At 49.5% G+C, this 25,641-nt stretch overlaps 1 protein-coding gene across 4 annotated transcripts in view; it reads right to left on the bottom strand.

Annotated features, from left to right (window-relative positions):
• LOC142582045 (uncharacterized) overlaps positions 1-25,641 on the bottom strand; it is a 170,152-nt gene that overhangs the window by 128,388 nt on the left and 16,123 nt on the right. For all 4 annotated transcript variants that reach the window (XM_075691465.1, XM_075691463.1, XM_075691464.1 and 1 more), the window contains exons 3-5: positions 20,687-20,746; positions 11,329-11,400; positions 5,625-5,775 (exon numbers count right to left, since the gene is read on the bottom strand). In XM_075691465.1, the coding sequence (XP_075547580.1) occupies positions 5,625-5,775; positions 11,329-11,400; positions 20,687-20,746 (283 nt within the window). The remainder of the gene's footprint in view (positions 1-5,624; positions 5,776-11,328; positions 11,401-20,686; positions 20,747-25,641) is intronic.

Below are 25,641 nucleotides of genomic sequence, written 5' to 3'. Positions count from 1 at the left end.
ATCAGCCTGGTTACGCCCACTGCAGGGCAAAGGCCTCTCCCATACTTCTCCAACTACCCCGGTCATGTACTAATTGTGGCCATGTTGTCCCTGCAAACTTCTTAATCTCATCCGCCCACCTAACTTTCTGCCGCCCTCTGCTACACTTCCCTTCCCTTGGAATCCATTCCGTAACTCTTAATGATCATCGGTTATCTTCCCTCCTCATTACGTGTCCTGCCCATGCCCCCCCCCCATTTATTTTTCTTGATTTCAACTAAGATATGATTAACTCGCGTTTGTTCCCTCACCCAATCTGCCCTTTTCTTATCCCTTAACGTTACACCTATCATTCTTCTTTCCACAGCTCGTTGCGTCGTCCTCAATTTAAGCAGAACCCTTTTCGTAAGCCTCCAGGTTTCTGCCCCGTACGTGAGTACTGGTAAGACACAGCTGTTATAAACTTTTCTCTTGAGGGATAATGGCAATCTGCTGTTCATGATCTGAGAATGCCTGCCAAACGCACCCCAGCCCATTCTTATTCTTCTGATTATTTCAGACTGAAATAATCAGTTTTGGGGTAACCGGCCCTAAATAAGACCAACTATCTCCCCACTTAAAGAAATAGAATGAAAAAGGGTACACCGAAAGGATAAGGAGGGAAGGCACAAGCTGGGAACTGCCACTGGAAGGGCACGACGTCTGCCTGCTCTTCGGGAAGACACGCTGACAGGGAGGAAAGAAGAGGGGAAATGAGGTGACGTTAGATCACAACGTTTAAATGATGACAAAAAATAGTACGTTAACTAAATCGTTCAAGATATCTGTGGTGATTTAGAGTTAAATGCGAGAGAAATGCTTTGGCGTCACGTCGTACCTGATTCGGGTCCCGGATCCATGATTTAAAAATCGCGTTCACCACATTGCAACGTGTGTGACTGACGGTGGTCCGGAGCGCATTTATATATATATATATATATATATATATATATATACCACGTGCCCGTGACTGAGTGAGTGAGTGAAAGAACTTTATTGGAGGTCCGGCGAGGACGCGAACTTGTCGCGCACCCGCTAGTCCCACGTCGGGACCGGCCGGTCTAGCCCACTTACCCGGTCGCGAGCACGCCGGACTGCCAGGATTTGCTTGTCTAGAGCGGGGCTACGCAGAAGCGAGTCCCACTCCTTGCTGAACTTGGGGTATGTCAACCCGCACTCCCAGAACATGTGTGCTAGAGTGGAGGTCTGCTCGCAGGATGGGCAGGCGTCGTCGCGATATACGTCGGGGTAAAGTTCGTGCGGCCAGACACGGATATGTACCGGTCTGTAACAGTCTAAGAGAAACGGCTTGCGCCCTATTTAACTTGGGGTGAGGTGGTGGAAAGACCCGTCTAGACATGTACAAAAATTTCATAACCTCGTAGTGAGTAGCGGGAGCGTCCCTGTGGCTTTAGGGGAAGGGATCTGGCTCTCCTTACAGAAGCGCGGTCGGTGAGGTCGCGCGCAGCCTCGTGAGTAGACTCACTGATGCTCGGGGGAGCACCCTAGACCTACCCTACATGAGTGGGAAGCCAGTGAATCGAAAGACGCTAAAAAGGCGAGCAGCTTGCTTGGCGACGCAACCCTTCTGAAAAGCCCCAACTGCCGTTTTGGAATCGTTATAGGTATCGGACCCACGAAAGTCTAGCAGGGCGAGGGGGATGGCGGCTTGCTCGGTCACTCTGGGGTCTGAAGCGCGAATCGAGGCGCTATTGGGAATCTTGCCGCTGGAGTCGACCACGACAACGGCAAAGGTCTTCCCGTCGCTGTACTCTGCGGCGTCGAGGAAGCTTGCGCTGATGTCTTGTTGCTTGATCTATTTGAGATCACTGCAGCTCTGGCCTTGCGTCTGCCCTCGTTGTGGACGGGATGGGCGTTTCGGGGCACAGGGTGACTTCGAACTTGTCGTCTCGAATGCATCTAGAGATCGGGGTACTGACCATCGGGAATCCCGCAGGGTGGTATCCCAGATTTTCGAGGATGTGTTCATCTGCTGCTGTGGTGGTCAGACGAGTGAGTTCCGCGCGTTCTTGGGCTTCGGCAATCTCCTCGGCGGCGTTATGCACCCCCAACTAGAGGAGATCCTCGGTATGGGTCCTGATGGTCAGCCCGAGAGCCCTCTTGACTACTTTGTGGATGAGAGCGTTGAGCTTCCCTCGCTCTGCGCTGAGCCAGTTGTGCATAGAAATTGTGTACGTGAATAGAAGTGGCATAGTACGATGGCGTTGATGAGCCTGAGGAGATTGTTTTCCTTCATGCCTCGGTGCCGGTTTGCGATTCTGCGAACGAGGCGGAAAGCGTTGTCCGTCTTTGCGATGATCTTGCGGAGAGCCGTTCCGTTCCAGCTGTTGAATTCAATAAACATGCACAGGACCCGAATGATGTCGACCCTAGGTATCAACCCCCGTCTTACGTACGAAGACTGATGCTACTTTCGGGGACTGGCTTCCGAACTTTGGGTCTGCCTCCCTTCTCTTTTCCGTAAAGCAGAAGCTCCGACTTGACGGGGGAGCATCGAAGTCCGGTAGGTCGGAGATACTCCTCGATCACGTCGATCGCCTCCTGCATGGCTTCTTCGACTCTGACTTCGCAGCCGCCGGATCACCAGATGGTGATGTCGTCGGCGTAGAAGGTGTGCTTGACGTCCTCGAGGCGTGCCAACCTCTCGGAAAGACCAATCATACAGATGTTAAACTGTGTGGGGGAGATGACGCGTCCTCAGGTTTGCCCCGCCCTCTGAGGTGCACATTTTCGGAGCGGAAGTCCCCAATGCGAAGCTTGCCCTTCCTGTCCATTAGAAAAGAGCTGACGCAGCTGCGGAATCTCGAAGAGACCCAGATCCGAAATGCTCTTGACAATGAAGGTGTGGAGCACGTTGTCGAAAGCCTTCTCGAGGTCCAGACCCAGCAGAGCCTTACGTCCCTGGAACGGCCATCCACGATCTCATGCTTGATTAGTTTCATGGCATCCTGCGTGGAGAGTCCGGCGCGGAAGCTGACCATGTTGTACGTGTAAACCTTGTTTTCTTGGAGGTACCCGTTGAGCCTGTTGAGGACGACGCGCTCCATGACCTTGCCGATGCAGGAGGTTAGAGAAATCGGCGTGAGGTTCTCGATGTTGGGGCCTTGCCGGGCTGAGAATGAGCACCGTGCAGGCCGTCTTCCATTCTGCAGCTACAATGCCGCTCTTTCAGGACTCGTTCATCTTGTCGGTGAGAAAGAGGATCGGCGGGTCGTCGACGTTTCTCAACATTCTGTTAGTGACTCAGTCCAGACCTGGCGCAGACTTGCGATTGAGCGCGTAGATGGCGTTTCTGACCTCGGCAACGGAGAAGTCTGCATGCAGCTCGGGGCGAGGAGGGCCTCGGTAGTCCGGGAGTTGGGTCGCCGGATCCCAGTCGCGACGGACGAGCAGGTACTTCTGTGTGAGTTCTTAGACGAGTTCATCGACCGTGTGAGACCTGGTGTCTTCGTGAAGGGCCTGAGCCAACGTATGCCTCTGATTTGACTTGGAGCCGCTTTCGTCGAGAAGGTGCTTCAGCATAGCCCAGTACTTGCAGTTGCGCATCTGGCCGCAGATAGATTCGCAGAGCTCGTCCCACTGCTGCTGGCATATCGCTTTGCAGTGGCCATCGATAACCTTGTTGAGCTCCGAGATCTTCTTTCAGAGTCTGCGATTGAGCCTTTGACCCTTCCATCGGCGGAGCAAGGCGTTCTTGGCGTCGATTAGGTGGGCGAGTCTGTTGTTCATGCGCTAGGCGTCGAGATCGGTTTCCACTTTCTTGGTGGCCGCGGAAGCGTCATTGCGGATGCCTTCGCATCGTTCTTTGGGTGTGGCGGGTGCCCTGGCTCCCCCGGGTTCTTCACGAATCTTGGAAAAATGGTCCCAATCGATGAACGTGAATTCCCTGACCCTACCCCGAGAAACCTTGAAGTTGGTCTCGAGAATGTAGTGGTCGCTGCCGAACTCCATGGCAGTATTCTCCCAGCCTACGTCTTCGACGTTCCTGACGAAGGCCAGGTCGGGTGTCGAGTCTAGCGTGACGGAGTCGCCGATGCACGTAGGAGAATCCTTGTCAGTAACCAGAGTGAGTTCCATCACATTAGCGTCTTGCCACAGGTTGCGCCCCTTGGTAGTGTCGTAGACGTAACCCCAAATGCAGTACGGTGTGTTGCAGTCGCCGACGACGACCAAGGGTCGAAGGCCAGCCATGTCGATCGCTTTCTTGAGGATGGTTTTGAACTGCTGGCGCGAGTCCTTGGGGTTGCTATATATATTAAGGACGAACACGCTGTTTCTGCGCTGACTCCGCTGCAGTGCGTCGAGCAGGATCTCAACCATGACATATTCGATTCGACTGCTCGCCAGCTTGAGGTTGTGGGTGAGATGAATAAGGCTTTTTTCAATCAAGGTACAAATGCCCCGCTCCTTTGCTCCCCCCTCCTTCCCAGGCCGGGCCTACACGGCCCTGTATCCCCGGAGCGAGGCGGCGGAGACTAATGTTTCCTGGAGAGCAATGAGCTGAGGTTTGACAGCGAAAGACCTGAAAAACGGCTGCAGAGGGGTTTGCTTGTTGGAATACCCCCTGCAGTTCCATTGCCAAATGCGAAAACTCTCTTTTGAGCTATCCATTAAGGCTGACCGGACGGACTACCGCCTAACGGGGCATTTAGGGCTGCGCAAAAACTGGGACAACCTGTCGCCGCGCTGGTGGGATACTAAAGTCTAGCTTCCTTCAGTATGGCGGGAACGGTTAGCGGTTGTACGACGGTGGCGAATGAAGCCATTCGCGCCTCAATGACGTCGGTGGGATCTGCCACGTGATGGCTTCCCACATTTTACGCACATACACTTTTTCCTCTTCGACACTGCTATGCTATTATGATTTAGAAGCATGGCAGTGGGGATAAAGGAAAGAGAGAAAGGTCGCTCCAATTTTTAAGATCAAGAATGGGAAAAAATTCATACTCGAGAACAGTCGCCCGAGGTCTCTTTGCTCTCTGCCCAAAAAGCAGAAGTTTCATAGGAAAGAGAGAAGGACACAATGATTCAGTCGCGCCACTACTGAATACAAGTAAAACGAAGATGGTGTCTAACGTATAGAAACAACACGGTGGGTTGTGAAGGCCCCATATAATGCGATGCCCGGTCGAATTTCGAATACTTACTGTTCCCTAAGTGTTAAGTTAATGCGCACTCTAAGTACCAAAGCGTATTTTCTTTTAAATTCTGCCCCACATCGGAATATCTTCATAACTATTACACACAGCGCGCACTAAAAAAACACGGACGAAGAATAGACAAACACAGCGCTCGTGTTTGTCTATTCTTCGTCCGTGTACCGAGTCGCCCAGCTAGCTACTGCACTCCACATCGGAATGACATAGCCGCAACCGGGCTTCGAGCCTACGACCATAGCCACTGTGCCACAGCGGCGACTTACAGACACTCAGAACCTCAATCATCTTAAGCTTTAGAATTGTGGATCTCTCAGCTTGTTGCCTCAACATCATGACAATTCGTCTCTTCTTCCGTCCGTCTCTGCGCCTACGACTTGTCACGACACCTTCGGCTCTTTATAACAAGACGGCGGCGCGACGTCTCACCGAGCGTCGGGCCCTGGTCTTCCGAAGCAGGGCTCGCTCGACGACGCGCCCGTGCCGTCCCACGATCGATGCCCGAGCGTAGCCCGAGCGGGTCGGTGTCGGCGCGCATCCTGGCAGCAGCAGCACCACGTCTGCCCAGCCGTACGATGGGCTGCAAGGAAGACGCGAGAAATGCCGCGAGCAATGTCGGTTGAGAATATTAGGGCTCGTTTACGGAGTACGGATTTTTTTTCTAAGCATACACCTTCACGACCGGCCCCGTCACAATGACAACGTGGGCTGAGCACCGCTCGGGCAACTGACGTAGACAGAAAAGGAATAGAGATGGAATAAAATCGTAATGGCTACAGCATCGTAGGCTAAAATAGTATACGCAAGCGCGCTGCTTGTGGTCAAAGTCAAGACACGGTGAGGTCACTGCTGGAGCTGTTTGTATGTATGTACGTATGTATGTATGTATGTATGTATGTATGTATGTATGTATGTATGTATGTATGTATGTATGTATGTATGTATGTATGTATGTATTTATGTATGTATGTATGTATGTATGTATGTATGTATGTATGTATGTATGTATGTATGTATGTATGTATGTATGTATGTATGTATGTATGTATGTATGTATGTATGTATGTATGTATGTATGTATGTATGTATGTATGTATGTATGTATGTATGTATGTATGTATGTATGTATGTATGTATGTATGTATGTATGTATGTATGTATGTATGTATGTATGTATGTATGTATGTATGTATGTATGTATGTATGTATGTATGTATGTATGTATGTATGTATGTATGTATGTATGTATGTATGTATGTATGTATGTATGTATGTATGTATGTATGTTCTTGACTGCCGAGAAGCCTTCAGGCGCACTACATTTGTGTTGAGAGTGTCGTTTTCTAGTGAAGCTATTTTGCCTGTATGGCATGTGTATTTTTTATATTTTTTCATATGTGTGTATGTCTTTTTATTTACTCACTACATGATGTCATTGCAATATATTCATTAGGCAATCAAATGTTATGCGAAAAGCCGCGACGAAAGTTAACACTTCCAATACAACAAATTAATAAAAACTGCGTCAGACCTCCTCTCACGATTACTGCAGATGGTAATGCGAATAGGAATGCACTAATATAGTGACAGATTATATTCCTGAAGAAGCGTTAATTAACACGTCTAGCGGTAATTGTGAGACTTTCATGGCTTTGGCTATACGCGACGTGCTCCAATGTCGTCCCACTTTCCTATGGCACTCGCTTGCCAAGGTGGCCTACGAGCATGAAGGCATGACGCCGATTGTATGACGCTGACGCACTGACGGTGGAATTACGAAGGACTGGCATCGATTGAACGTCAAAGGCGCGTAACGACGACGGCATGACGACAATGAGATGTCGTTATTGAACTTATTGAAATGTTATAACAACGACAACGTTAATACGACATCAGGACAATGAGATGACGACGACTGTATGACGAAAACCGCTGAAGAAGCGAGAATGACGATGATGGCACGACCAATGTGGCATGACGACGACGGTATGACAATGAATGCATGAAGGCGTCTGTGCGATGACGAACTAATGTTGACTATGGCATGACAACGGTGGAATAATCACGATTAAATACTGACAGCGTAACTGAGGTTTTTTAGCGCACGAAAATGGACACCTCAGTTATGGAATACCAACAATGCCTAACCTACGCTCCTTCAAATGACAGCCTGATAACGATAGAATGACGAACAAGGAATGACGCTGATGGATCAACGAATGTGCTATGACGACGACGGCATGATGAAAATCGTGTGAAGACGACGACATGAGCAGAGTCGGATGTCGAAGATGACGAAGAAACGACCGCAATGGCAGCCCGACAACGGTATAACGAATGCATGAGAACGACTGGATGACGACAATGCAGGGGCGACGATGGCCTGATACCAGAATGAGGACAAACGAATGACGACGAGTGTATGATGACAGTGGCGTGACGGCGATTGTATCACGAAACCTGTATGACGACTATGGTGTGACGATGGCGGCATTACGAGAGTCGGATGACAAGACTGGATGGCGGTGATGGCACGACCACGACAGTATTGCGACGACGGTCTGACGATGACGGCATGACAACGGCGACGTAGTTACGAATAATTGACGACAGCATCATTACAATACAATGACGAAGAAAGACAATGAGGTGACGTTACTGAAGTGATAACAATGATAAAACGACAGCGTGACGACCAGGGCATGACGACAACTGCGTGACGACAATGGTATGATGACGACATCACGAGAGTCACATGACAAAGCTGGAATGACGACGACGCAGCGACCATGACAACATCTCGACTCCGAACAGCTGCCTAGTGTCACAGGCTATTGGACAACTGGGACCACTGGATTGAAGCAAGAGTGATGATGGCAGCATGGCGAGAGTCAAATCATGAAGCTGACATGATGACGATTGACGATGACCACGACGGCATCAATATGACGGTATGACAACGAATGTATGACGACTGTATGACGAAGATTAGACGATGACGGCGGCATGTCGAGTGTCGGATGACAAAGCTGGAATGACGGCGATGCAACGACCACGCGCCCATACCTAGAGTCCCAAGCTATTAAACAACTTAGGCTACTGGGCCCGGATAGAGGGCGTGACGACGACGGCATGACTAGTGTTCCTGTACATGCTCCCGCAGGGAGCAGAGTTGCACATAACTTTTCCGGCGCCACTCGCGCCGTTATTCGCCGAGCGCTACCACGTGGTGCAAAATGACGTCAAATGTTCAAATGTGCCGCTGCAAAGCCAACTTTACGGGCAAGACGCCGACTCGTTTTCGTCAGAGTCATCAACACTGCAATCAGCGGACCGTCGAGCGTGCGTTGCATTAATCGGTTCCGGGTTGCAGGTACGGGATACCCCGTGTACTTAGATTTAGGTGCACGTTAAAGAACCCCAGGTGGTCGAAATTTCCGGAGTCCTCCACTACGGCGTGCCTCATAATCAGAAAGTAGTTTTGGCACGTAAAACCCCATAATTTAATTCTTAAGGTACGGGATACGACGACATTAAGTTAAGGACTTTGGTGAAATGATACGCGACATATCATATTGACGCTTGTATTCCAGTATGACGGGGTGCAGCGCACCAAACTGCACAAACCGCACGGAAGGTGGCAAAGCTTTTTACGCGGTGGCTCGCTGACGAACAGACGTGCTCCGGACACTATGTGGGCCGAGACCGGCTGGCTCCAAAAAGGACCAGGATCACATTATATCACCCGCTGTTTTCACAAGTTGTACAGCACCCCGTACCAGGCGGACCCATCTAAACCTTGTTCCCCTTAAACCATCCCTGGATTGTTTTAGGTTTTCCTTCTTCGCCCACACCATTGAACTTTGGAATAACCTTGAAGCGTCCTTGCGTGTATTGCCTCTTGATCAATTAGTTATTCAACTACCCAATTATATATGTTAACTTTTCTTTGCTTTCAACAGTTATGCACCCACTCCTGCTTTGTCTTGCTTATGCAAGATAGCAGTATTTGTAACTAACTAAATAAATCAATAAATGCGAGGTGCGTTCGCCGTGTTTACAGAGGTGAGTTTCGCTTGTTTACACTAAAGCAGCATTTATCTCGAGTAGCAACTCTGCTAATGCTGAAATGCGTACGCCTGGCATGAAAGGTTGTCCACTTGAACGATTCTTGCTCTATATGTGCTGCGCGCCACAGACGCGGGACAAAGAATGAACGACACGTCTTTGTCGCGCTGCACATATACGCTAAGAATGTTAACTTACCGACTCACTGAATTCGCTATGTTGCTTGTACGATTGTTCTGACTATGCGGGTCTACAACAGTGTGCTCAATGCAGAGCGAATACCATAGCGCAGATACATTTCGCCGGCTGCACCCGGGTTTTTCTCTCCTCTGTTTATTTTTTAATTTCTTGTCGGCGTTCCCATTTCTTATGTAACATTAATTGATGTGCTAGTGTTCATTGTCTTGTAGTAAGCGAAAACATCGTGCGCTCCCGCTTATGAGACAGGTGTCATGGCTTCAGCATTTACCATCCGCAATATCTTGCTTGTTCGATCGGCCCTAGTGGACGTGAGGATTGTAAAATTATTTTTGTATGTTAAATAAGCCCTGTGTTATAATAAGTTAACCTGAATAGTATGAAGAGATAAAGAAAGATGTGTTGTCATATTGGAGTCCGCAATGTGTAAATAATTACTTTGCAAGTTTGCCATCTTACGTGATTAGTGCAAGAAAAATAATCTGTTGCTACTCTTAATAAATTGTTGCCTTTCCAGTGGCTTTGAATTCTGCGCCCCAAGGCTGCAACAATCAGTACTCTTCCCCTGCTACCACCAGCCATTGCTGATCCATTCCTTTGTACGAAAGAAATTTGATCTAGAAGTTTCTGCATCTTGAATCTTTTTCTGCTTGCAGATTTAGTGATATGGAGCAGCTGTTTAGTTTGCGGTATGAACGAATCATAAGAATAAGCTTTGCATAATATGTGCCATGCGAACAGTTCAAATGCATATTAATCTACGCGTCCGCCTCGCATACATCGAAAACGTGCAGCTGCTGTGAACGACGTTATTGATGAATGACGGTCACTGTTAACGGTGACTGACATAACTGCAGGCACAGTAGTTCGCTTGGCGACGATCATTAATCGGCAGGTTTCGGCCACCGAAATGCGCTCACATAATTATCCACCTTACGTATGTGAAGCTTTCTTTAAAGACCCTTTAAAACATTTCGTGCCTTCCGGCCTCGGTGAGAAAACTTCATATGCAGGATGGAAAACATTGCACCACTTTTTGTTGCAAGGTAATGCGCGTTTTCTCGCGAACCTTTGAGCTGCTCAAGCCATGGGCGTAGTAAGGATTTTATTTCGGCGGATCGAGGGAGGTCCTACCCCCTATACGCATGTTCGTGTGTGTGTTTGTATATGTTCGTGCATATATGTACAGACTAAAGATTTCGGGAAGTTGATACCCTACCCTCTTTGGCTGCGTCAATGGTTCGAGCGTAGCCTGCATTAAAGAGTGTCATCTTGCTCAGCGCTTGCTAACAATTGCCGCATGCAGCTCGCGACCAGTAGAAAAAAAAAGTAAATGGAACATCGCGCGACATTTGCCTCCTCCGCGCGCGAGGAGTGGTTTAACTGCAGAGCTGGAACATAAAGCGGACCTATGCGCAACTCTGCTCCCCGTGGGAGTATATACAGGCACACTAGGCATGACGACAGTAAGATATCACGAAACTGCAATGACTGCAATGGAACTACCTCGACTAATCACGACCAGGAGTGCATACCTAGTGGCCCAAGCAGGTAGGCAACTTGGGTCACTGGGTCGGCGTATGCGGCTAATATAGATGGATAGGCTCAAAACGGCTGAAGTAGGCAAAGGATACTATTGCCTTTAGTAAATCAAGCTCACAACTGTCTAATGATTTTAATTCGTAAACATCATCGTAACAGTGAATCGTCTCCGAGGGGGATTTAGAAAAAAAAAGATTACGTGGCGAGGGTACTACAAAAAAGTACGTGGCTGACAAAGTGAAAGTATACTCTTCGCATTTTTCTTCAAAGCTTCTTTTACGATAAATGATACGCGAGTGCGACATAAGCGCTAATTATGTCGTACCTCGTCCAGCATCATGTCGTCGGTGGGGCTCCGAATCCCTAGGCGGTTGGCTCCTCGGGTGACCACGTTATCCTGTTTAAGAATGCAAATAAATAACTTCAGTGACGACAGCAATAACCTGTAACAGAGTGCTCTCTTCATATGAAGAAGAAATCCAGGGGAGGTATTGTGCAGGAGTCCCCCTAGTACACTCTGCATTTGGGCCGCTGCTGCTTGGCTGGGGCCGCGCGTCTCTTCCTCGGTCGTACAGCTGCACCCAATTAGCAGCGGCCGAAATGGACAGTCCACTAAGTGGACTCTTACAGGATACCCCTCCCCCCAGGAGCCGGATTCACAAAGCTTTCCCTTTATTGGGTGCTATTCACTGTCATGATTGACAGGTGTATCTAGTTACAAGCACGCTAACGTCAGCTGACATAAATGCAGAACTTTCGAGGATGGCCAACAAACAAAACAGTCGCGGACACACAAAACGGCTTACAGTAGAGAGGCTTCACTAATATTGAAGCATGGGCAGTGACATGTGATTGATCCTAATTGTAACAAAACGCGCTGTCCAAAGCCGAAGAAACTCTCCTTCCCCGAGGACGGCTAATGCGCTGCTCAAATACTCAATGACACGCACACCTATAGCCACCGCAGCAGTGGGTGCATGGCCCAGGCCTCTGTGGCCGTCCACTCAAAGCTGCCGAACCCGACTTTTTCCAAAGTATAAATGCCCCAACACGCAAAAGTTGCTAGAGATGCTAGGCATGCCGCCGGAAAAAAAAAAGAACCTCTTCAAGATTCATTGAATAGCCTTTCTCTCTAAGTTCTTTGACTGATTCTGTGACCTGTTGCATGCAGTAGGACGATATGAGAACTCATGACTTAGAAGACGCCAGAAATTTGATTCGACTACGGCTAAAGCGTGCTCTGATAATTCTTCGTTTGCGTACTGCGGACTAGATGAACAAATTGCATCCCACGCCGCAGGTGGTAACGCGAAGGTAGAGCTTGCCAACCACGCCACCACCCTAGATCTTACGTCCGGCTGGCAGCCGCCGCCGCCAAGACTTAAGGTCTGGTCGTCTCCTGAGGAAGGGGAGATCCTCTGGGGCTAGTCTCCCGTCCCCAACTCCCCTTGACCCCAGCAAGTACATTTAATAGTTTTTCTACCTCTCTCTCTCTTTTACGTCTGGCGGTAAATTTTAAAATGCGAACGTCCGCCAATTTATCTTGGCGACCCTTTTTAAGCTGATTGTCATCAAGTTGGCCAATTGCGATCTCGTCAAGTAGTCTAATCGTTGTAGTGAGACTCAAGTCAAAATCATGCAAGGAGTTAGCCGCAATGGTTGCTTGGCGGGCAGGACAGCTTTGTGTTCTTCCACCCGCTCCTTCTGTGTCGGCTGCAGGACACGACTGAGAAAACGCGACATTTGTACTGGGTGGCGGCTCTGTTTTATACTGAGTTATGCAGTTACACAAAAGGTATACGAATGTTCTCTCCGCAGCAAATAATGAACTTCAAGCATACAGTTCTTTTCTAATTAAAAACATACCTTCCTAGAAGCGTTTGGCAATTCACCTTCACTGCCAAGGATCGTCGAAGATTTCTCAAATTGTAACCTTAGTATGCTACACCTGCACAGATAGCCGGAGCAGCACACTACCTCTTTATCAGGCCACTAAATCGCAATCTATATTGCACATTTGTGCATGCATACATTTTGTATTCATATTGTTTTAGTTGTAGAATTTCACTCATTTTGTGGACCTTCTAAGATAGCTAACAGCTCTTGGCAATACCTGCATCACTTGTTGGTTGGCGAAAGCATATGTCGCTGTGAAAAAGACAAGTTCACTTGTCGAAACGTTGGCTCCCGCTTTCACCTTGTTCTCGTTTTGCTCATCGTCTTGAATTTCCATCTCCCGCCTTCCCCGTGTTTTCCCATGTTGGTCTCTTGTAATGGGCAGCTTTTGTCAATAGTGAACCGATCTAAAAGGTACTTTTTTGTTGCTGCTCGTCGTGTATACGTTATTGTCCTGGTGGTATAAGACTCTAAATGTTCTTATAGTCTTTTGCTGAAATAAACCTTTTCTGAACCATGGCATTGAATATTCTTGTGATTGTTGTGTAACTACAGCAGGGCGGGGAAGCTCTGTTTGGCCGTATGCCTCCCATTCTTCGGGTCAAATCGCGGTCATAATTACGCCATGTTTCAATCAGCCCCATTTCTCCTCTGGCGGTGGATAACGTAAAATTAAATCACAAACAGAACAGCAGCGGTGACCTCACGCTCGTCTCCTTTCGCACTCCTTTTCCTTGGCGGCTTTCCTTTCATGCCTGGACATGGCCATCTAGTCTTCTCATCGTCATTGGCTTTTCTGCCACGCTTGTTCCTTCACACCTCGCAAATTCGGGAGGTTACCAATCTTCCCATGATCGGTCTTCCAGCGAAAGCGGAAATTGTCGCCAAGGGTAAGGCCGCCCAACACTCAACAATACTGACGGCACGCATAAGTGTCTGAGCTAGTTGAGCTGAGCAGCCGTCTTGCTGTCTCAGTTCCTCGGACCAAACCGGTAGGCTTTCAAACTGAGGTGAGGAAAAGGGAAAGCGCTTTCGTTTCTTTCACAAAATAAAACGCACACGCTAACCTCCCCCTCCGCGCGCGCTGTGTGCCTGGCCGTAGCTTCGCATCCCTTGGGGGCAACCGTCCGTGCAAATGCTTATTAGTGAAACGCAGGAAAGCAAGCTACAGAAATCCTGAAAATTGTCTACTAAAGCATAACTACTGTATGGCTCGGCTGTGACTTCGTTTTTGCTTAATTTTGCTTACTTGCCTTTACTAGTTCATGCGCGTCGACCCATGACCTTTCCGGTGGCAAAGAATTCTTAGGCTTTAGTAGACAATTGTCAGATATTCTCGCCGAATCCCGCCCCTTCAAGGCAATCGTACCGATCGAGCCGGCACGACGGGCACGAGCGCGCCTCGACGGAGCAGAGTGATCGAAAGGTAACACCAGACCGCAGTAGCGCGTGAGGCGTTGCTTGAGGTGAGTGTGCATCGCCGCGATGCCATGTCACCCTCACTGTCACTTAGGAACTGAGTCGGGCTCCCTAAAGGGCTGCAGAAAATAGCGCATCTTCCTCTTCACAATCTCCATCTCTCTCCCTCTCTCTCGCTTTCGCAAGCCTGTCCATATGCATGCGTTCCTTGCCCACACAAGCCCTCGCCTGTGTTCTGACTGCGCGTCGGTAAGGCCCAATGAAAGCGCACGAAGCGTCTCAACGCGTTCGCTTGCCCGCGAGGTGCACATAACTCGAAGCACGCTCAGCAGCGTTCATTTGGACATCGGGCAACAACCAAATTTAAGTTGGCCCATCCCCATATTTAATAGGCCCACCCCTAATTTAAGCTGGCCCACTGCGAAATTTAAGCTGGCACGCTACCAAATTTAAGTAGGCCCACCGTCAAATTTCAAGTTGACCCATCCCCAAATTTCACGTTGCCCCATCCCCAAATTTAAGTTGGCCCGCCCCAGATTTTAATTGGCCCATGTCTAAATCTCAAGTTGACCCACCCCCTAATTTAGGTTGGCCCTCTCCTCATTTCAATTTGGCCGTCCCACAAATTTCAGGTTGGCCCACGCCCAAATTTAAGTTCGCCTACCACTAAATTTCAGGTTGACTCAAGCCCAAATTTCAAGTTGACCCACCCCAAATTTCAGTTGATCCACCGCCAAATTTCATTTGATTCACCCCCAAGTTTCAGTTGATCCACCCCCAAATTTCAGTTGATCCACCCGAACTATAAGCTTCCCCATGCATATTCTAATGAGCCCTATGTATGTGTATGAGTACTTTTTACTTTTTTGCTTGAAATAGCTCCTTATCACTTAAAAGCTAGCAATCATCTACATTTACATTATCACAGCGGCTTATCTTTTGAATTTACTCACTTTTCTGCAGATACAAGTGTAACAAGCATGTGACGGCCTCTCGGGCATAATCTTCGTTGGCCCGCCAGGCTCGGCGGCCTGCCATGCTAGGTAGGCAACATTGGTCACCGGACCAATAAACATGGACGAGCCCAGGTGCTTGGCGGCCTTGTGGCTATAGGCCTGCTAGACCAAGTGCTCCCCACGGGACACCGCCTTGACCAGCTGAGACAGGACTGGATCCCGGCTGGTCGCTTGCGATACCGCAGATCTGGAGAGCGCCTCTGGTTACGCGTGCCCCACCATGAACACTTCAGCAGGTTCTGGAACAGTATCAGGCACCATTGGCAGGGGCAGGCGGATCAGGGCATCAGCAGGGCCCAGGTCCTTTCCCGGACGGTAAACCAGCTGGTAACTGTAAGCTGCCAGCCACAAGGCCCAGCGTACCACTCGAGGTGATGCCTGTACGGGAACTGCCTTGTCAGGCCCCAGCAGCCCCAACAGCGGCTTGTGGTCCGTGACCACCTCGAACTTCCGGCCCCACAGATACTGGTGGAAGCGTTCGACACCGACCATGAGGGCCAGGCCGTCCTTGTCCAGCTGGCTGTAGCGTTGCTCTGCAGCATGAAGCCGACGAGAAGCAAACGACACAGGGCGTTCCTGGCCATCTTGTGCCGGTGTGCCAGGACGGTTCCCACGCTGTACGGCGGCGCATCTACGGTCAGGACGACAGGCTTGACAGGATTGAAGTGTACTAGCACTGGAGCCTTGGTGATTAGCTCCTTGCTGCGCTGGAAGGCGCGGTCCTGCTCCTTCCAGACCCATTGCCGACCATCTCGAAGCAGAAGATGGAGCGGCTATAGATGCTCCGACAGGTTCGGCAGGAAACTCCTGTAGGAAGACCCTTGTTCTGGGGCTTAGGCGCGTTGAGCACAGCATGAACTTTGCGGGAAGCCGGGGCTAGGCCAGCCTGGGAAATGACATGTCCCAAATATTCAAACCTGGGGGCCACGAAAACGCACTTTTCCAGCTTGAGCTTGAGACCGGCGTCCTGCAGTCGTGTCAGGACGTTGTGCAGGTTATGCAGGTGGTCTCCATCGTCGCTACCAGTAAGCCGGATGTCGTCCAAGCACACCGCCACGTGCCTCATGCCCCTGATGAGATTGTCCATCTCCCTCTGAAATATGACTGGGGCTCAGGACACGCCAAACGGTAAACGCGTGTACTGGAAGAGCCCCAAAGCTGTGGATATTGTGACATGCTTCCGGAAGGCATCCTGGAGCACCAGCTCCTAGTAAGCATGTCTAAGGCCGAACTTGGCGAATTTCTGTCCACCGGACAACGCTGACCAGAGATCTTCAATCCGGGGCAACGGGTACTTCTGGACGGTAGCGACGGGGTTGATGCTAACCTTGAAATCTCCGCTGATCCTGACACTGCCATTCGCTTGAGGACTGGTAGGATGGGAGAGGCCCATTCCGACGACTTGACGGGCAACAGGATGCCCTCTGGCTGTAACCGTTGCAGCTCCTGGGTGACCCCGTCCTTCAGGGCAAACGGCAGTGGGCAAGGATTGAAAAAAATGTGGCCGGGCTCCCTCAGGTACATAGATGTCAGCTGTCGTGCCGGCGAATGTGCCCACCCCTGGCTGGTAGAGGGACTTGAACTCATGAGGAGGCTGGGGACATCTTGCACTACATGCAGGCTGGCTTCCTGGCACTCTGGCAGACGAACGCCTATTGCATGAATCAAGTTTCGGCCCTGCAGCGTCGGCGACGACCCCTTAGTTAAGTAAAGGGGAAGGGTTGCCCGCCGGTCGCCAAAGCGAACGCTGACCTGGGCCTGACCTGGGAGAGCTGCCTGGAGTAGATGCGACGCATCACGCCTGAAGCCTTGACGGACAAGCCGGGGAAGTACGCTTGAAAAGTTTTCTGGCCATTACTGACACGCCGGCCCTTGTGTCTAGCTCCATGGAAATAGGGTGCCCACAGACTTTGACGGTCAGCAAGTACGGCGGCACAGAGGACGGAAGAAAGCCAGTGTGCCACATGTCGGAAATCGGCGGGTCCTCGGCCACGACGTGGATCTTGGCCGCGGAAGAACTTGAGCCTGCTGCCGCACGCCCCCGCTGCGTACCCTTGCGATGGCTACCCTGGCCGCGGGCTTGTGTTATACCTGGGCTTGAACCAGTCTGCTGATGCTGTTTGCTGTTCGTCCTTCCTCTTCGGCATACACGTGCCAGGTGCCCAGTTTTCCCGCACGTGAAGCATTATGAGAGAACTTGCACTCTGAGGAAAAGTGGGCACCACCACAGCGACCGCAGGTACTGCCCTGTGTCGCCAACTTGTTGACCGCCGCTTTCGCCGACGGTGAGCCAGTCGCACGGGCAATTTCGCCGGCGTCCTTGGTGGCAGCTTCCATTGCCAGCGCTGCCTTAACGGCGCCGTCCAGCGCGGGGTCGGGATGTTCTAGTAGTCGCGTCTGCATGGCAGTGTTATTGATTCCGCAGACCAAAGGGTCCCGGAGCAGCGAGTCCAGCTGGTCCCCGAAGGCGCACGGACTCGCTAACCCTCGTAGAGCAGCGACGAACTGCCCAAGAGTCTCTCCTTCCCTGCGGCTCCGGTTGTTGAATCGGAAACACGCCATTAGTGTGGACGGTGCTGGGTTGAAATGTGAGCGCAGTATGGCGAGCGGCTCACCAAGCGTCTTAACATGCAGCGTGGCTGGCTTGAGGAGGTCGAGCAGGAGACTGAAGACGCGGGTCCCGCAGCTGACCAGGAAAATGTCCCGCTGTTTGGCCTTGGGCGCGTCGTTAGCCCGGAAGAACACGTGGACTTGTTGCTCGTAAATTCGCCGTAAATTCCTCGTAAAATCTCTCTCGAACGGATAGAGCCTTCAGTACAGCGGCATGGCGGCAGCAACGGGTGGCGGTGTTTCGCCGCTCGCGGCGGCGTGGGACGATCCGTGGGTACTGGTCGCCAGTGTCACGATCCACCCGGGTTCGTGAATAAGGGAGGGCTCGAGGCACCCTTCATTAGACAGACGCTAGGCAGCGTGGTGGTGATGAAAGATGACTCGCCGCCGTACAGCTGTGCTCGTCGGTGTTTATTGGTGCGCTGAACAATGTTGCCTATCAAGCCCGGCAGGCCACCGAGCCTGGTGAGCCAATGAAGATTATGCCCGAGGGTCGTCACATGCTTGTTACATACACTTTTCCCGTGACAGCGTTGGGAAGCTCGTCAAAGAATGCTTACGCATTAAAATTAACATGTACTGGAGATAGACAGAATCGCACACCTTGGCGGGAACCCTCCGTGCAAAGGCCTTTTTGTAAAACACAAATAAAAGTCGCAGTTTCGTCGATCGCGAGAGCAAATTGGTAGACACCTATACAAAGTAGGGTTAGTAGTTCTATCGGCCGTATAAACTTGGAAACATTGGCCTACTATCTGAATGAGCAAGCATGGTGTCAGCGCGCGCACGCAAGCATGAACACATTACACTCGATGAGCGCGAACACTCGCTGTCAAGAAGCTGGTCTGAGGAAGCGCGGCAGCCGCAGCGAGATACGGCGCGCGCGAACGCGCGCCGCCGTGCAAAGTACGCACTTGTTGGTGGAGTCGAAGCAGACCGTGATGCCTATGCAGACCGCGCACACCCTGCCAGCTTGTGACATCGTTTTACCACGCGTAGTAGCCATGGTATACGGTGGATAGAACAGTACCCATCGATCCGAGGTACCTGCAGCGAGACACTGCGTCCCTCAGACAGTGCAAGCATGCCTCCGAGCAAAGCCTCTTCTATTTGAAAAAAAAATAGAGGCGCTGCTTCGACTGTTAAGCGCCTGAAAACGGGCCGGGAAGCTCCTGTGAAACGTTAATCACACTGAAGTGTCGAGGGCTCGCATACGTGCCGTGACCGCTGTACGTGGTTCAGGCGCGGGAACGATGTGCTGCTGAGTGTACGGCGCACTTTGAAGATCATCGCTGGGGGCGCCTAGACACGGCGATACGCAAACAGGAGCCCGATTAAAAAGTGCCTAGTGAATGCACACTACGCCCGCCGTGAGAATGCCGCCCTACAGGAACGTGAGGCCGACGACCCTGTACTTCTAGCCGACGCTGTTCGCGGTCATGGAGTTCTTTCTGTCCGCGTTTGTTTGAGCACGTCACGCCACGCGTGTTCACTTAGCCAGCATACGTTTGCTGCAATTCCCGCTGCCACTAAAGCTACGAGCCTTGTTTTGTGAAACGTTCTAACATGTTGCTATCGCATTCATTGTTTCGCCCTTGTGGTGAAATTGTGATATTTAAAAGTACGAGTAAATAGGTCGATATAACTTTCGAACGGCCGGATTCTAACAGAGGACATCTAACAGAGGAGCCTGATACTATAATCATTACCCTATGCACGCTTTTCCACCATGACGGCATGCCTAAAAAAAGTCGTCGTTCTTGCACGTTAAATTCCGGAATTTATTCAAAATAAATTAACAAGGCACGATACATCAAATTGTCAGCCGGTCCCCAAGATAATTTATTGAAAATTAGTTAACAAGCCATGATACGTCATATTGTCAGCCGGTCCAGAAGATAGCGCAGTAAAAACAAAAATTGAGTACGACACTCTTCCTACTTCCTATGCTCAAACGAGGAGTGACGCGATAAATTGCTGCGCGCAGTGATTCCACCCCTATTTCAACCCTCACTCACTCAGGAATAGTCTTTCATCGAATTCAACTGGAGGTTGAATAGCTTTTGAGCTTTTTCTTTTCTTTCTAGCTTTTACATGACATAATAAAAACAACGCAGTGAGAGCTTAGCAGAGCAAGTTAAAATACAAGTCGAACGTGCGAGAAAAGTAGACCTATAACTTGATTGTGCGGGGGGAAATACGAAGAGGAAAAGGAGAAGCATGCGCCGAAACATACAGGACAAGCGACAGTGACGATGATGTAAGCAAATGATTCACCCGCCAGATGACGCGAAACAAATTCCAGGCCTTTTTGACGCCGGACATTTTATCAACGTTTGCTTGGTTGGGTCGTTGGTGCATTGTTGAAGTAGAAGTTTCCAAGTTTGTGTTACCACACCGATACGCGCGAAAAGTGAACAAGAGTGGCAGGGATAGTTAGAAAAACGCTGCACTATACGGCAGCTTGATGGGCCCCAGCACTCCACAAAAGCACAGACAGCAGCAAGAAACAGTTCAGAAGTTTACAGGTAATATATCTCATGAAATACACAATATAAACATCTAAGCATCTGCAATGCTTACACATGTACATTTCAGAAACTCATTTCTTGATAATATTGATAGGCGTACTTGCTTAAGAAAATTAATAAACACTACATTCAACACAGCATTTTCAATGCATTTAAAATGGAACGTCGTCCTTCTTTACCGATAAGTCAAATGTTTCGCGTACGTGCTCACCGTGTGTCCGTTCTGCTGCGCGCTCCTCCATGAATCAGAACTCTGCAGCATTTCTTCGTCCTGCGGTTGCGTGAAATCAGTTGCACGTATGTTGGGCTGTTCGAAGATTTTACTGCTTGTTCATGCCAGTTTACTACGTTTTCCTACCCTGCCACAGCCCTAGAACAGGGTTACAGTATGCGTAAATAAATAAATTGTAGTAAACACCACTTCAGATACGAGAAACGTGTTCTTGGCCTAGTTGGTTGATAATTGATGATACCAATGTGGCGCGAGCTCATCTTGGTGTACGCTTCTTCTGGCCTTCTAGGGACCTAATAAATCAGCTGTGGGCGTAGCACCCGCGTTATCCGATGTTGTGCACTTTGTATTTGCGCTACAATGGGGTCATCGTGTAGCGAGGAAGGCAGGTGCGCGCTTCGGGAGCATCGTCAACGCCTCACTCGAGGACAGAGCTTCAGCGCTCGGTGCCTGATCCTCGGTGAACAGACCTCCCTGCATGTCGCCCTTGCTTAGTATTTAAACCGCGTTACCATGTTACGATACAATAAATAAATCGCTTTGCAAGATAGAAACGCGTTCGAAACGTGGCTTATCCCGCTTGACCCAAAGGGACTATTTCGAAGACGAGATAAATATCGCCACAGTACTGGCGCTACTGGAGCTCCCTTACGTCAACACATGAGCGCGTAAAACATGAATTTAATTAAAGCGACATGTATTGACGTTATACTTCCTGACAATGTTATGTGGTAGTCCAACTTGTACGTCACGAATTACACGTGACAAATTGCCAGTGAAAATTGCCAGTTTAATTGCAAAATTACCTTTTCTGGTAATTTTGCAATTAAACGATTACTCTGTTTGCTCGATAACGCTCACCGTAGTTCAATTAATTTTTTTTCAGTAATCATTTACATGCCACTAGTTACGTTTTTGAAGAAACATGTTATAACCGACGACGCAGCTTTGAGCGCTTACATTTGGCGGGGACTACAGTGTCCAAAGCGATGGAAACATGCACGCGGGTTACCACCTTCCCACAATCAGCACCCTGCAGCTACGCCTCGCTCACCTGAACATTGCAGACTTGCAGTTTCGCACATCTGTATTGGAAGTCCGACCTCAGAGTTTTTCTCTTACAATAAATTTCTTTCTCTCTTTTTTCTGTCCCTCCTGGAAGCGCTTTTAAGTGGATTTCATGGATTTAAGTGGATTTCAAGTGGATTACTGCATCAGTGCTCCTTCTGTTGTACTCGGGAAAAAAGAACTTGATTATCTCAGGGCAAACGGGTGTGTCGAATCAGCTAGGTAGGGCGGGAAATGAGCAAGGTTGTACTGAGTGATGTAAAAAAGAGGGGAAGAAAAGAGAGGAAAAGGTTTTTTCACCTTTATTTCACTTTTTTGCTTTTATTCCTTTCTTCTTTTGGTTTGACACTTCTGATGACTGTTGCCTAGACCCAGGAGATTTTTTTTGGTGGGCCTGCGCACTAGCAGCCCCCCCCCTCCCCCTTTGTACATAAAGCCCTGTTTTCTATGAATAAAATTCAGTTGAAGTCCGGCGTTCGTGTTGTCTTTCTCTTCTCGTCCGTGTTCAATTGTGCGCTGGAACGATGTTTCAGAGGTTGACAGCCTTGAAATAAAAAACAATAAATTGCGGAGGGAGGAGCCCAAAATTTTTTTTCTGACCTCCTTGGGGTGCTCAGTGTCAAGCAGTCAGCCTTCGAAAGGCAGCCTCATTTGACCATGGAGATAGGAAAAATAAACATATAGGAAGGATCATTACGTTACACAGTCAGCCTTCGCGAGCCGACTCTCCCTGAAGCCATCCCCTTGGTTTCTTCATTTCTCAAGAAGTCCGCCCGGCACGTGACCCTGTCCGGATGGCTCGGCCCAGTATGCTTGGTTCCCAGCACGTTTTATACGACGCTTAGCTGTTGGGGTGCTTTGCGAAACAGTCTGTGCCTGTTTTTCCTCAATATGTTTGCGCAACTACCGTCGTTTATAGCAACTTGCGCATTTATAATTTTAGTTGCAACATTTGATTGCAGCAGCCGCACGTTAGTGTCGCATCCATTGTCTCTCTGAAGAGCATGCGTGGAGTGTGGTAATCGAAGACGGTGTGTACTTCGCAGTAAACGACTGAAGTTGCACGAACATATTGCGAGAAAATGTGCACATATGTGGGTGGGGGGGGGGAGGTTGGGCGGTTTAAACAAGTGCGTGTCGATTAAAATCTACCGGAAGCTAAGCACGCTAGACTGAGTCCACCGGCTCTCTGCCGCGGCAGCGGAAGAGGCTAAAGCTTAGCGCGACATGATCACGTGTTGAGCCGACTATGCTTGTTACGTCTTGTTACGTTCTTCCTTTCCGAATTCGCACATCGCAAGTTGAATCCTGGGAACAGCACGCAATAGGTGGCTTGGTTCGTGGCAGGTATGAGTGTCGCTGGTTAGTGGAGTTGCCTCCGCTTTCTCTAGCACAAAGTAATAGACAATGTCACATTTTGGATGCTAGTATAACTATTTCTTAAGGAACACAGCACCAATGAAGACACGGGCCAGGCAGGCTTTCTATTACCGGTCGGTGTCTACGCTGTGCCTGCTAATATAGATTTATTGCCTTTAGTTCTTGGCTTCTAGACCTGTAAACATAGTTACCGTTGCAAGAGCAGTACAGCTCCGAAGCGCCGCACGACTGATACGCGTTACAACTTCGAGAGCGGCGAAGCAGACAAGCAGATGACGAATGCAACGTAGCCACGCTCGATTACTATGGAAACGACTGCTTGTTATCACGTGCTTAATGCTTTTTCCATGATTTTTTTTTGTCACGCGACGCTCCTCACGAGCTTTTTTTATTTTCGCCATGTTGACAGCGCTTTCTGTTTCCACTTCCCGCAGCTGATAATGCCTCAGCGTAGCTCGCTACTCGCGACAGTTTCACATCAGTTTCGCAAACCTGATCAGCGGGTCAAGCACGTCGGCTTATGTACATGAGTAATCGAAGGTTCCGGAGAAATCGCTGCAGGGCCCGCGTGTCTTCCAGAAAGTACAACGCAGTTCGCGTCGCGCATACAAGCAATCATATTACACAAAGTTTGGTGACAACAGACAGCTGATAGGCCCATCGATAACGTTAGAGAAACTTCCGATACATACAGGCGCGTCCTGAACAAAGCGATAACATTTGTCATACGATGAAACGCGGTCACCCGATAAAGTTGAGCAAGTACACGTGTCAATATGTTTCAACGGGTGAGAGGTAGTATGGCCAACACCCAGTCACAATAATGAAATACATGCGAAACCCATCCACCCCGAAGCTAAAAATTATTTGCTACGCCATGTATCCACATAAAACACTCATCAGACAAGACCGCAGTACACCATATTACTATTTAAAAAGCATTTCAACCTACCAATATTGCTTCCTGTAGTCCGCTAAGAGCTTGTGTTGCGAAGAGTGATAAAAAAATGCACGCTGCTTCGTCGCACTGCCCTCCGCCTTCATCGTCACGGAGAGACAGGACACGTCGGACGCAGCAGTGTCAAGATCAAGCATGACGCGCAGTCTGCGGTCACGTCTTTCTATGCCAATAACTGCCGTGTGCTAGCTGCACCAAATTTTGAAGCAAAGAGCATGCCACGGATGCACAAGCACGCAAAGAAATTAAAGAAAAAGATACCTTGGACCAAACTGTCGCGCCCAATAGACCAGCACCATGCCGCACGACATACAAGCTGTACAGAGGCATGCACTGACTGGCTCAATTTTGTGTCAACTTTGTGCCTGTAGGGGTCAGCAAGAACCAACTTTTATATCGTAAAATGGAGAAAGCGTTCAGTTGCTTTCTTAGCACGGCAAAATTACTTCGAAGTGAATCATTACTTTATTTAATAGTATTATGCTTAAACACTTTTGAACTTTTTTTACACATACGTTTATTTTACATCAGTGTTTCTCATCACCTCACCCAGTCGCGTTTCAATCGCTCCACGCTACATGGTGTCTCTCGCAATATCTTTTTGACACGCTTTTAGTTCCAAGTTTCGCGACCTATAGGATCCATCTTGCGTCAGTTGCCCGCCTGTATATTCCGTCAGCGACAAAACTAGAGCTGTCTCCGTAGTCTCTTCGGGCATTCGCGTGAAGATTGCCTAGGTGCCTCTTCAATACTGACACGTGTACTTATATTTAACGGGCGACCACGTTTCGCCGCCTAACAAATGTTATCGCACAGCGCGTGACGCATCTGCATGTATCCGAAGTTTCTGGAAAGTTATCGATGCTTCTATCCGCTGTCTGTTGTCGCCGAACCTTGTGTTATTTGATTTCATCGCCTGACGCGAATGGTGTAGAACTCTGTGGAAGGCACGCGGGTCCCAACGATTAGTCTGGAACATTCGATGACTGCTGTATAGAAGTCGACGCGCTGGACCCGCTCATCAGATTTTCGACGACCGTCGCGTTCTCCATCACCAGGCCGGTGCCTGTCGGTGTTAGCAGGATTGAAGTGGCAGACGTGTCTTGTTTACTTGGATGACGTCGTTGTCTTCACCGAAAATTTCGACGACCACCTTAGTCGACTTGCGGCAGTATTAGAGGCCATCAAATCACCAGGGCTCACTCTGAAGCCGGAAAAGTGCCGCTTCGCTTACGATGAGCTTCTGTTCCTAGGCCACGTCATCAGCAAATCCGGAGTAAGCCCCGGCCCGCAGAGAACAGCTGCCATCGCAAAGTTCCCGCAGCCCACCGACAAGAAGGCAGTGCGTAGATTTCTTGGCATGTGTGCCTACTACAGGCGATCTGTCAAGGACTTTTCACGCATCGCTGAGCCGCTGACACAGCTAACTAAATATGACGTCGAGTTCAAGTGGGAAACGCCGGATGCCGACGCATTTCAAGAACTCAAACGACGCATGCAGTCGCCGCCCGTACTTGCGCACTTCGAC

Source organism: Dermacentor variabilis, chromosome 5, assembly GCF_050947875.1.
Source record: "Dermacentor variabilis isolate Ectoservices chromosome 5, ASM5094787v1, whole genome shotgun sequence".
NCBI classification, from domain to species: Eukaryota; Metazoa; Arthropoda; class Arachnida; order Ixodida; family Ixodidae; genus Dermacentor; species Dermacentor variabilis.
The sequence above is the reverse complement of the archived record's forward strand: the minus strand, read 5'-3'. Positions and strand labels throughout refer to the sequence as shown.